Source organism: Blennius ocellaris, assembly GCF_963422515.1.
Source record: "Blennius ocellaris genome assembly, chromosome: 17".
Taxonomy (NCBI): domain Eukaryota; kingdom Metazoa; phylum Chordata; class Actinopteri; order Blenniiformes; family Blenniidae; genus Blennius; species Blennius ocellaris.
This window is the reverse complement of record NC_137666.1, coordinates 24,835,270-24,847,817: the sequence shown is the minus strand read 5'-3', so window position 1 is coordinate 24,847,817 and position 12,548 is coordinate 24,835,270. Positions and strand designations below refer to the sequence as shown.

At 48.2% G+C, this 12,548-nt stretch overlaps 1 protein-coding gene across 1 annotated transcript; it reads left to right on the top strand.

Annotated features, from left to right (window-relative positions):
- Nucleotides 1-3,322: 3,322 nt before the first annotated feature.
- Nucleotides 3,323-12,267, top strand: gcnt4a (glucosaminyl (N-acetyl) transferase 4a). Its single transcript, XM_080512788.1, has 2 exons — nt 3,323-3,437; nt 10,747-12,267. Exon 2 carries the CDS (start codon nt 10,748-10,750, stop codon nt 12,017-12,019), a length of 1,272 nt encoding a protein of 423 aa, XP_080368914.1. The 5' UTR covers nt 3,323-3,437; nt 10,747; the 3' UTR covers nt 12,020-12,267.
- The last annotated feature ends 281 nt before the right edge of the window (nt 12,268-12,548 follow it).

Genomic DNA, 12,548 nt, shown 5'->3' with positions numbered 1-12,548 from the left:
CCCCTGGAGGGGGACAACTGCAACCAGTTGGTCTACAAAGACCCCCTGGAGGGGGACGACTGGAACCAGCTGGTCTACAAAGACCACGTGGAGGGGGACGACTGGAACCAGCTGGTCTACAAAGACCACGTGGAGGAGGACGACTGGAACCAGCTGGTCTACAAAGACCACGTGGAGGAGGACGACTGGAACCAGCTGGTCTACAAAGACCACGTGGAGGAGGACGACTGGAACCAGCTGGTCTACAAAGACCACCTGGAGGGGGATGACTGGAACCAGCTGGTCTACAAAAACCACCTGGAGGGGGACGACTGAAGACTGGGACCGGGACTTCCTGTAACATCCTTGTACCTGTGCTGAAGTGAAGCTAATAACTTGTTGGTTTGTTTAGATCCCAAACACTGTTTAACTCTTTAAGTCTCTTTTCTGCCACAACGTTTTAATTTGAAGGCAGAAGACATGGATGTTTGTTTTGATTCGGTTTAACTGTTCATGAAATTCCACTGACATTAAAGTTCATGTAGAACAGGAAACGTTTGACTGTCCTCTGTCTTCCCTGTAGACTGGTACCACAGCGTTCTGCAGCTCACCTGTAGACTGGTACCACACTGTTCTGCAGCAGCTCACCTGTAGACTGGTACCACAGTGTTCTGCAGCTCACCTGTAGACTGGTACCACAGTGTTCTGCAGCAGCTCACCTGTAGACTGGTACCACACTGTTCTGCAGCAGCTCACCTGTAGACTGGTACCACACTGTTCTGCAGCAGCTCACCTGTAGACTGGTACCACAGTTTTCTGCAGCTCACCTGTAGACTGGTACCACACTGTTCTGCAGCAGCTCACCTGTAGACTGGTACCACACTGTTCTGCAGCAGCTCACCTGTAGACTGGTACCACACTGTTCTGCAGCAGCTCACCTGTAGACTGGTACCACAGTGTTGTTCTGCAGCTCACCTGTAGACTGGTACCACAGCGTTGTTCTGCAGCTCACCTGTAGACTGGTACCACACTGTTCTGCAGCAGCTCACCTGTAGACTGGTACCACACTGTTCTGCAGCAGCTCACCTGTAGACTGGTGCCACAGTGTTGTTCTGCAGCTCACCTGTAGACTGGTACCACAGCGTTCTGCAGCTCACCTGTAGACTGGTACCACAGCGTTCTGCAGCTCACCTGTAGACTGGTACCACAGCGTTCTGCAGCAGCTCACCTGTAGACTGGTACCACAGCGTTCTGCAGCAGCTCACCTGTAGACTGGTACCACAGTGTTCTGCAGCAGCTCACCTGTAGACTGGTACCACAGTGTTCTGCAGCAGCTCACCTGTAGACTGGTACCACACTGTTCTGCAGCAGCTCACCTGTAGACTGGTACCACAGTGTTCTGCAGCTCACCTGTAGACTGGTACCACAGCGTTCTGCAGCAGCTCACCTGTAGACTGGTACCACAGCGTTCTGCAGCTCACCTGTAGACTGGTACCACAGCGTTCTGCAGCTCACCTGTAGACTGGTACCACAGCGTTCTGCAGCAGCTCACCTGTAGACTGGTACCACAGCGTTCTGCAGCAGCTCACCTGTAGACTGGTACCACAATGTTGTTCTGCAGCTCACCTGTAGACTGGTACCACAGCGTTCTGCAGCTCACCTGTAGACTGGTACCACAGTGTTCTGCAGCTCACCTGTAGACTGGTACCACAGCGTTCTGCAGCTCACCTGTAGACTGGTACCACAGCGTTCTGCAGCAGCTCACCTGTAGACTGGTACCACAGCGTTCTGCAGCAGCTCACCTGTAGACTGGTACCACAATGTTGTTCTGCAGCTCACCTGTAGACTGGTACCACAGCGTTCTGCAGCTCACCTGTAGACTGGTACCACAGTGTTCTGCAGCTCACCTGTAGACTGGTACCACAGCGTTCTGCAGCTCACCTGTAGACTGGTACCACACTGTTCTGCAGCTCACCTGTAGACTGGTACCACAGTGTTCTGTTGCTTCTGAAACAAACACTGACCAGAGAGGAAGTGAAGAAGAAACACGACTCATTGATTGGTCCGGCCCGAAAGAGGAAGTCCAGCCCCTTTCGCCCGTGGCGGCTAGGCTAGTTAGCTTCCTCTCATCCTCCGCTACGGCTTCTCTGTACTCCCCCCCCCCCCTTCTTTCTCACTGTTCTTCCTCTCTACTCTTCATCTCTACTCTTCATTATATACTTCTTCCGCTCCACTTCCTACTTCTCCCTCTCTACTTCCTCTTCTTCCTCCCTAATTCCTCTGCTCGGCATCCTCATCTCTTCATCCTCCCCTACTACCTCCTTTCTTCCTCCTCACTACTTCCTCTCTACAGGTCCTCTCCCTGCAGTCCTCTCCCTGCAGGTCCTCTCTCTGCAGTCCTCTCTCTGCAGGTCCTCTCCCTGCAGGTTCTCTCTCTGCAGTCATCTCCCTGCAGGTCATCTCCCTGCAGGTCCTCTCTCTGCAATCCTCTCTCTGCAGTCTTCTCCCTGCAGGTCCTCTCTCTGCAGTCCTCTCCCTGCAGTCCTCTCTCTACACTCCTCTCCCTGCAGGTTCTCTCTCTGCAGTCCTCTCTCTGCAGTCCTCTCTCTGCAGGTCCTCTCCCTGCAGTTCCTCTCTCTGCAGTCCTCTCCCTGCAGGTCCTCTCTCTGCAGTCCTCTCTCTGCAGTCCTCTCTCTGCAGTCCTCTCCCTGCAGGTCCTCTCTCTGCAGTCCTCTCTCTGCAGGTCCTCTCCCTGCAGTTCCTCTCTCTGCAGTCCTCTCCCTGCAGGTCCTCTCTCTGCAGTCCTCTCCCTGCAGGTCCTCTCTCTGCAGTCCTCTCTCTACAGGTCCTCTCTCTGCAGGTCCTCTCCCTGCAGTTCCTCTCTCTGCAGTCCTCTCTCTACAGGTCCTCTCCCTGCAGTTCCTCTCTCTGCAGTCCTCTCTCTGCAGGTCCTCTCCCTGCAGTCCTCTCCCTACAGGTCCTCTCCCTGCAGTCCTCTCCCTGCAGGTCCTCTCTCTGGTGTCTCCAGGTCTGCAGACTGAAGCCGCTCAGGGGGCGGGGTGTTCCGGTCTCCGTTCGCTCACTGCCGCGGAGCTCCGGAGTCCGGACAGGCGTGAGTGCAGCTTGTGTCCGAACAGAGGAGCCTCATCCCGGCGTTTGAGCCCCGCACCGAGCCCCCCTCCCCTCCGAGCACCGAGCCCCCCCGAGCCCCCCACCGAGCACTGAGCCCCCCCGAGCCCCCCGAGCACTGAGCCCCCCGAGCACCGAGCCCCCCCGAGCCCCCCACCGAGCACCGAGCCCCCCGAGCACCGAGCCCCCCACCGAGCACCGAGCCCCCCGAGCCCCGCACTCCCGGGTGTTTTGCAGAGTTGCGGAGGAGCAGAACTCTGGAGGTTTTTCTCCTCTGAACTTCTGAAGCTGTGAAGAAATGATCTGGACTCACTACTTCAGGGAGCAAGGTAACGGATTACTTCTGGAGGGTTCAAATACTTCCCCTACCAGTACTCTCTGCCAGTACTTCCTCTACTAATACTCTCTACCAGTACTTCCTCTACCAGTACTCTCTGCCAGTACTTCCTCTACTAATACTCCCTACCAGTACTTTCTGCCAGTACGTCCTCTACTCGTACTCCGTACCAGTACTTTCTACCACTACTCCCTACCAGTACTTCCTCTACTAGTACTCTCTACCAGTACTTCCTCTACTAGTACTCTCTACCAGTACTTGCTACCAGTACTCTCTACAAGTACTTCCTCTACCAGTACTTTCTGCCAGTACTTCCTCTACTAGTACTTTCTACCACTAATCCATACCAGTACTTTCCACCAGTTCTTTCTACCAGTACTTTCTCTACCAGTACTTCTTCTATCAGTACTCTCTACTAGTACACTCTACCATTACATTCTCTACCAATACGCTCTACCAGTGCTTTATACCACTACTCTACCAGTACTTTCTACCACTACTCCTTACCAGTACTTTCCACCAGTTGTTTCTACCAGTAGTTTTCCTACCAGTACTCTACCAGTACTTCCTCTATCAGTACACTCTACCAGTACACTCTACCAATACGCTCCACCAGTACTTTATATCACTACTCTCTACCAGTACTTTCTACCACTACTCCTTACCAGTACTTTCTACCAGTACTTTATACCACTACTCCCTACCAGTACTCTCTACCAGTACACTCTACCAGTACTTCTTCTACTAGAAGAAACAGAATATTTGCTTATTTTGACGTGACTTCATTCCATTCTGACTGTTAAAAGTTAGAATTTTGACTTTAATTTGTTTTACAACAAACAAATCTGAAGATAAATAGAAGTGTATTAAAATCATAGTCCTGACTTGAGTAGCATAAGAATAGTTTATGTTGTGACTGTTTCTCATGCATATTGAATTAATCCTGACTTTAATTTAGGATTTGTCATGAGAAAAACAAAGAATTGTAAGATCTTGATTTTTATATCCTTTAAGAATCCAAATCTGATCAATAGAACCTGAAAAACCAACACAGAACCAACTTCAACACAAAACCAACATCAACAACAGAACCAACTTCCACACAGAACCAGCCTTTAAACCGAAGATAGAGAGTGTTGGGCTGATTGTGATTCCTCAACAGTACCTGCTGCTCCGCCCCCACAGGCTCCGCCCCCACTGGGATTTCAAAGTAAAGTTTTACTCTCCCTTTGGTTCATACTTTCCTGAAGGAAGCTGTCAGGCTTCCCCGGGTCGTGACCTCAGCCTGCTTCCAGGTGAAGCGTAGCATCGTCAGAGTGTCTCAGCCGATGCTCCTCCAGAGACTCGTTACCGGGGACAAACGTCTTCGTGGGGCGGAGCCGCTTCCTCAAGTCTTCCTGGACGGTTTCTGTTTTCTCTGTTTCCCTGGTTCATGGTGTCTCCGACCTGTTCAGCTGAATGTTGAGCTGCTGGAGCTCCAGCTTCTCTCTTCAAGGAGGACGGGATGTCTGAGGTGCAGCCATTCCTCAGTCTGTCTCCTCATGTTTCTATTCCTCAGTCTGTCTCCTCATGTTTCTATTCCTCAGTCTGTCTCCTCATGTTTCTAATCCTCAGTCTGTCTCCTCATGTTTCTATTCCTCAGTCTGTCTCCTCATGTTTCTATTCCTCAGTCTGTCTCCTCATGTTTCTATTCCTCAGTCTGTCTCCTCATGTTTCTATTCCTCAGTCTGTCTCCTCATGTTTCTATTCCTCAGTCTGTCTCCTCATGTTTCTATTCCTCAGTCTGTCTCCTCATGTTTCTATTCCTCAGTCTGTCTCCTCATGTTTCTATTCCTCAGTCTGTCTCCTCATGTTTCTATTCCTCAGTCTGTCTCCTCATGTTTCTATTCCTCAGTCTGTCTCCTCATGTTTCTATTCCTCAGTCTGTCTCCTCATGTTTCTATTCCTCAGTCTGTCTCCTCATGTTTCTATTCATGTTTGTCTCCTCATGTTTCTATTCATGTTTGTCTCCTCATGTTTCTAATCCTCAGTCTGTCTCCTCATGTTTCTATTCCTCAGTCTGTCTCCTCATGTTTCTATTCCTCAGTCTGTCTCCTCATGTTTCTAATCCTCAGTGTGTCTCCTCATGTTTCTAATCCTCAGTCTGTCTCCTCATGTTTCTATTCCTCAGTCTGTCTCCTCATGTTTCTATTCCTCAGTCTGTCTCCTCATGTTTCTAATCCTCAGTCTGTCTCCTCATGTTTCTATTCCTCAGTCTGTCTCCTCATGTTTCTATTCCTCAGTCTGTCTCCTCATGTTTCTAATCCTCAGTCTGTCTCCTCATGTTTCTATTCCTCAGTCTGTCTCCTCATGTTTCTAATCCTCAGTCTGTCTCCTCATGTTTCTAATCCTCAGTCTGTCTCCTCATGTTTCTATTCCTCAGTCTGTCTCCTCATGTTTCTATTCCTCAGTCTGTCTCCTCATGTTTCTAATCCTCAGTCTGTCTCCTCATGTTTCTATTCCTCAGTCTGTCTCCTCATGTTTCTATTCCTCAGTCTGTCTCCTCATGTTTCTATTCCTCAGTCTGTCTCCTCATGTTTCTATTCATGTTTGTCTCCTGATGTTTCTATTCATGTTTGTCTCCTCATGTTTCTATTCCTCAGTCTGTCTCCTCATGTTTCTAATCCTCAGTCTGTCTCCTCATGTTTCTAATCCTCAGTCTGTCTCCTCATGTTTCTATTCCTCAGTCTGTCTCCTCATGTTTCTATTCCTCAGTCTGTCTCCTCATGTTTCTAATCCTCAGTCTGTCTCCTCATGTTTCTAATCCTCAGTCTGTCTCCTCATGTTTCTAATCCTCAGTCTGTCTCCTCATGTTTCTATTCCTCAGTCTGTCTCCTCATGTTTCTAATCCTCAGTCTGTCTCCTCATGTTTCTATTCCTCAGTCTGTCTCCTCATGTTTCTATTCCTCAGTCTGTCTCCTCATGTTTCTATTCCTCAGCCTGTCTCCTCATGTTTCTAATCCTCAGTCTGTCTCCTCATGTTTCTATTCCTCAGTCTGTCTCCTCATGTTTCTAATCCTCAGTCTGTCTCCTCATGTTTCTATTCCTCAGTCTGTCTCCTCATGTTTCTAATCCTCAGTCTGTCTCCTCATGTTTCTATTCCTCAGTCTGTCTCCTCATGTTTCTATTCCTCAGTCTGTCTCCTCATGTTTCTATTCATGTTTGTCTCCTCATGTTTCTATTCCTCAGTCTGTCTCCTCATGTTTCTATTCCTCAGTCTGTCTCCTCATGTTTCTATTCCTCAGTCTGTCTCCTCATGTTTCTATTCCTCAGTCTGTCTCCTCATGTTTCTATTCCTCAGTCTGTCTCCTCATGTTTCTATTCCTCAGTCTGTCTCCTCATGTTTCTAATCCTCAGTCTGTCTCCTCATGTTTCTATTCCTCAGTCTGTCTCCTCATGTTTCTATTCCTCAGTCTGTCTCCTCATGTTTCTATTCATGTTTGTCTCCTCATGTTTCTATTCCTCAGTCTGTCTCCTCATGTTTCTATTCCTCAGTCTGTCTCCTCATGTTTCTATTCCTCAGTCTGTCTCCTCATGTTTCTATTCCTCAGTCTGTCTCCTCATGTTTCTATTCCTCAGTCTGTCTCCTCATGTTTCTATTCCTCAGTCTGTCTCCTCATGTTTCTATTCATGTCTGTCTCCTCATGTTTCTAATCCTCAGTCTGTCTCCTCATGTTTCTATTCCTCAGTCTGTCTCCTCATGTTTCCATTCCTCAGTCTGTCTCCTCATGTTTCTATTCCTCAGTCTGTCTCCTCATGTTTCTATTCCTCAGTCTGTCTCCTCATGTTTCTATTCATGTCTGTCTCCTCATGTTTCTAATCCTCAGTCTGTCTCCTCATGTTTCTATTCCTCAGTCTGTCTCCTCATGTTTCTATTCCTCAGTCTGTCTCCTCATGTTTCCATTCCTCAGTCTGTCTCCTCATGTTTCTATTCCTCAGTCTGTCTCCTCATGTTTCTATTCCTCAGTCTGTCTCCTCATGTTTCTATTCCTCAGTCTGTCTCCTCATGTTTCTATTCCTCAGTCTGTCTCCTCATGTTTCTATTCCTCAGTCTGTCTCCTCATGTTTCTATTCCTCAGTCTGTCTCCTCATGTTTCTATTCCTCAGTCTGTCTCCTCATGTTTCTATTCCTCAGTCTGTCTCCTCATGTTTCTATTCCTCAGTCTGTCTCCTCATGTTTCTATTCCTCAGTCTGTCTCCTCATGTTTCTATTCCTCAGTCTGTCTCCTCATGTTTCTAATCCTCAGTCTGTCTCCTCATGTTTCTATTCCTCAGTCTGTCTCCTCATGTTTCTATTCCTCAGTCTGTCTCCTCATGTTTCTATTCATGTTTGTCTCCTCATGTTTCTATTCCTCAGTCTGTCTCCTCATGTTTCTATTCCTCAGTCTGTCTCCTCATGTTTCTATTCCTCAGTCTGTCTCCTCATGTTTCTATTCCTCAGTCTGTCTCCTCATGTTTCTATTCCTCAGTCTGTCTCCTCATGTTTCTATTCCTCAGTCTGTCTCCTCATGTTTCTATTCATGTCTGTCTCCTCATGTTTCTAATCCTCAGTCTGTCTCCTCATGTTTCTAATCCTCAGTCTGTCTCCTCATGTTTCTATTCCTCAGTCTGTCTCCTCATGTTTCCATTCCTCAGTCTGTCTCCTCATGTTTCTATTCCTCAGTCTGTCTCCTCATGTTTCTATTCCTCAGTCTGTCTCCTCATGTTTCTATTCATGTCTGTCTCCTCATGTTTCTAATCCTCAGTCTGTCTCCTCATGTTTCTATTCCTCAGTCTGTCTCCTCATGTTTCTATTCCTCAGTCTGTCTCCTCATGTTTCTATTCCTCAGTCTGTCTCCTCATGTTTCTATTCATGTCTGTCTCCTCATGTTTCTAATCCTCAGTCTGTCTCCTCATGTTTCTATTCCTCAGTCTGTCTCCTCATGTTTCCATTCCTCAGTCTGTCTCCTCATGTTTCTATTCCTCAGTCTGTCTCCTCATGTTTCTATTCCTCAGTCTGTCTCCTCATGTTTCTATTCATGTCTGTCTCCTCATGTTTCTAATCCTCAGTCTGTCTCCTCATGTTTCTATTCCTCAGTCTGTCTCCTCATGTTTCTATTCCTCAGTCTGTCTCCTCATGTTTCCATTCCTCAGTCTGTCTCCTCATGTTTCTATTCCTCAGTCTGTCTCCTCATGTTTCTATTCCTCAGTCTGTCTCCTCATGTTTCTATTCCTCAGTCTGTCTCCTCATGTTTCTATTCCTCAGTCTGTCTCCTCATGTTTCTATTCCTCAGTCTGTCTCCTCATGTTTCTATTCCTCAGTCTGTCTCCTCATGTTTCTATTCCTCAGTCTGTCTCCTCATGTTTCTATTCCTCAGTCTGTCTCCTCATGTTTCTATTCCTCAGTCTGTCTCCTCATGTTTCTATTCCTCAGTCTGTCTCCTCATGTTTCTATTCCTCAGTCTGTCTCCTCATGTTTCTAATCCTCAGTCTGTCTCCTCATGTTTCTATTCCTCAGTCTGTCTCCTCATGTTTCTATTCCTCAGTCTGTCTCCTCATGTTTCTATTCATGTTTGTCTCCTCATGTTTCTATTCCTCAGTCTGTCTCCTCATGTTTCTATTCCTCAGTCTGTCTCCTCATGTTTCTATTCCTCAGTCTGTCTCCTCATGTTTCTATTCCTCAGTCTGTCTCCTCATGTTTCTATTCCTCAGTCTGTCTCCTCATGTTTCTATTCCTCAGTCTGTCTCCTCATGTTTCTATTCATGTCTGTCTCCTCATGTTTCTAATCCTCAGTCTGTCTCCTCATGTTTCTAATCCTCAGTCTGTCTCCTCATGTTTCTATTCCTCAGTCTGTCTCCTCATGTTTCCATTCCTCAGTCTGTCTCCTCATGTTTCTATTCCTCAGTCTGTCTCCTCATGTTTCTATTCCTCAGTCTGTCTCCTCATGTTTCTATTCATGTCTGTCTCCTCATGTTTCTAATCCTCAGTCTGTCTCCTCATGTTTCTATTCCTCAGTCTGTCTCCTCATGTTTCTATTCCTCAGTCTGTCTCCTCATGTTTCCATTCCTCAGTCTGTCTCCTCATGTTTCTATTCCTCAGTCTGTCTCCTCATGTTTCTATTCCTCAGTCTGTCTCCTCATGTTTCCATTCCTCAGTCTGTCTCCTCATGTTTCTATTCCTCAGTCTGTCTCCTCATGTTTCCATTCCTCAGTCTGTCTCCTCATGTTTCTATTCCTCAGTCTGTCTCCTCATGTTTCTATTCCTCAGTCTGTCTCCTCATGTTTCTATTCCTCAGTCTGTCTCCTCATGTTTCTATTCCTCAGTCTGTCTCCTCATGTTTCTATTCCTCAGTCTGTCTCCTCATGTTTCTAATCCTCAGTCTGTCTCCTCATGTTTCTATTCCTCAGTCTGTCTCCTCATGTTTCTATTCTTCAGTCTGTCTCCTCATGTTTCTATTCCTCAGTCTGTCTCCTCATGTTTCTAATCCTCAGTCTGTCTCCTCATGTTTCTATTCCTCAGTCTGTCTCCTCATGTTTCTATTCCTCAGTCTGTCTCCTCATGTTTCTATTCCTCAGTCTGTCTCCTCATGTTTCTATTCTTCAGTCTGTCTCCTCATGTTTCTATTCCTCAGTCTGTCTCCTCATGTTTCTAATCCTCAGTCTGTCTCCTCATGTTTCTAATCCTCAGTCTGTCTCCTCATGTTTCTATTCCTCAGTCTGTCTCCTCATGTTTCTATTCCTCAGTCTGTCTCCTCATGTTTCTATTCCTCAGTCTGTCTCCTCATGTTTCTATTCCTCAGTCTGTCTCCTCATGTTTCTAATCCTCAGTCTGTCTCCTCATGTTTCTAATCCTCAGTCTGTCTCCTCATGTTTCTATTCCTCAGTCTGTCTCCTCATGTTTCTATTCCTCAGTCTGTCTCCTCATGTTTCTATTCCTCAGTCTGTCTCCTCATGTTTCTATTCTTCAGTCTGTCTCCTCATGTTTCTATTCCTCAGTCTGTCTCCTCATGTTTCTAATCCTCAGTCTGTCTCCTCATGTTTCTAATCCTCAGTCTGTCTCCTCATGTTTCTATTCCTCAGTCTGTCTCCTCATGTTTCTATTCCTCAGTCTGTCTCCTCATGTTTCTATTCCTCAGTCTGTCTCCTCATGTTTCTATTCCTCAGTCTGTCTCCTCATGTTTCTAATCCTCAGTCTGTCTCCTCATGTTTCTAATCCTCAGTCTGTCTCCTCATGTTTCCATTCCTCAGTCTGTCTCATGATCTATTTGTCATTTTCTTTCTAGAATGAAAATAAGATGTGGCCACTACATTCATAGATTGAGACCCTGGTTCTTCCTGTTGTGTCTGTCGCTGCTGGCGGTCTGTCTGGTCAAGTTGGCGTCCGTGACGGTGTCGGTGCGGGACGGCGTCCACGTTCAGCACTATGGCGTCAACGTCAGCCGCGCCCACAGGAAAGGCATCAACTGCACGGCCATCTACGAGCTGGACCCGGTGGAGGTCGGCCGAGCGCTGCAGCGGAGGCGGGAGCCGGCGGCCGACGTGGACGACGCCGCGCTGCTGACCTCCGACTGTGAGGCGTTCATCAGGAGCAGAGGCTACCGGCAGGTTCCAGTGTCGGAGGCGGAGCAGAGCTTCCCCCTGGCTTACACTCTGGTGGTGCACAAGAACGCCCCCATGGTGGAGCGGATCCTTCGCGCCATCTACGCGCCTCAGAACGTCTACTGCCTCCACTACGACCAGAAGTCCTCTCCGGCGTTCATCGCCGCCATGAACAACCTGGCCGCTTGTCTTCCACACGTCTCCGTTGCCTCCAGACTGGAGTCGGTGGAATACGCCCACATCTCCAGACTCAACGCCGACCTCAACTGCCTGTCCGACCTGCTGCGCTCGCCAGTCCGCTGGAAATACGTCATCAACCTGTGTGGCCAGGACTTCCCCCTCAAGTCCAACTACGAGCTGGTGACGGAGCTGCGGCAGCTGAACGGCAGCAACATGCTGGAGTCCAGCCGGCCCAGCCCGCTCAAAGAGCAGCGCTTCAGCTTCCGCTACCAGCTGAGGACCGTCCCGTACGAGTACCACCGGATCCCCGTCAGAACCTCGCTGGCTAAAGACCCGCCTCCTCGCGGCATCCAGATGTTCATCGGCAGCGCGTACTTTGTTCTGTCTCGGGAGTTTGTGGATTTCGTCAGCAGCAGCCAGCTCGCCAAGGACTTCCTGCGATGGTCTGAGGACACGTACTCGCCAGACGAACACTTCTGGGCCACCCTGGTCAGGGTTCCCGGGGTCCCCGGACACGTTCCCAGGCCGGACCCTGACATTTCCGACCTGAGGAGCAAGACCCGGCTGGTCAAATGGAAGTACTTGGAGGGGGTCTTGTACCCGGCCTGCACGGGGACGCACATGCGCAGTGTCTGCATCTACGGAGCGGCCGAACTGCGCTGGCTCCTCAACGACGGCCACTGGTTCGCCAACAAGTTCGACCCCAAAGTGGATCCGGTCCTCATCCACTGCTTGGAGGAGAAGCTGATGGAGAAACGCTGGAAGGTGAAGACATGATGCCAAAGACCGGCTCGGTTGGAGCGCTACGAGTTTACAGGAGTTTACAACAGAAGCGGCAGAATCAAAGCGTCCTGAGACACTCCGTCCCCATGGCAGCTACGAGGACGGCTCCGTATTTTACACGCCAAAGTCACACCTGGCTGCAGACCTCCGCTCTCAGGTCGCCTCCGCGGGCAGGACAGGAAATGCTCGGGGACGATTCACAATAAAATCTCCATACCTCGGCTGAAATTCATTTCCCAAAATAAAAGCAATCTTCTTGTAGAAAGAACTACGTTTTTCTTTCATGTAGACCATATAAAGTGGGCATTTATGTACATTCTATATATTAGTGAGTTTATTCCAGGCAGCATTGATTTTTAATAGGGAAAATGTGATAAATACAGCATCATGATAGAAACTAATAGAGTCAATAGATCTGGTGACAGTTCATGAGAACGATGTGCAGAATTACAGGCAGTTTAGAGTTTAAATTATTATTTAAAATGGATAAAGGAGGGTGATATATATATATATATATATATAT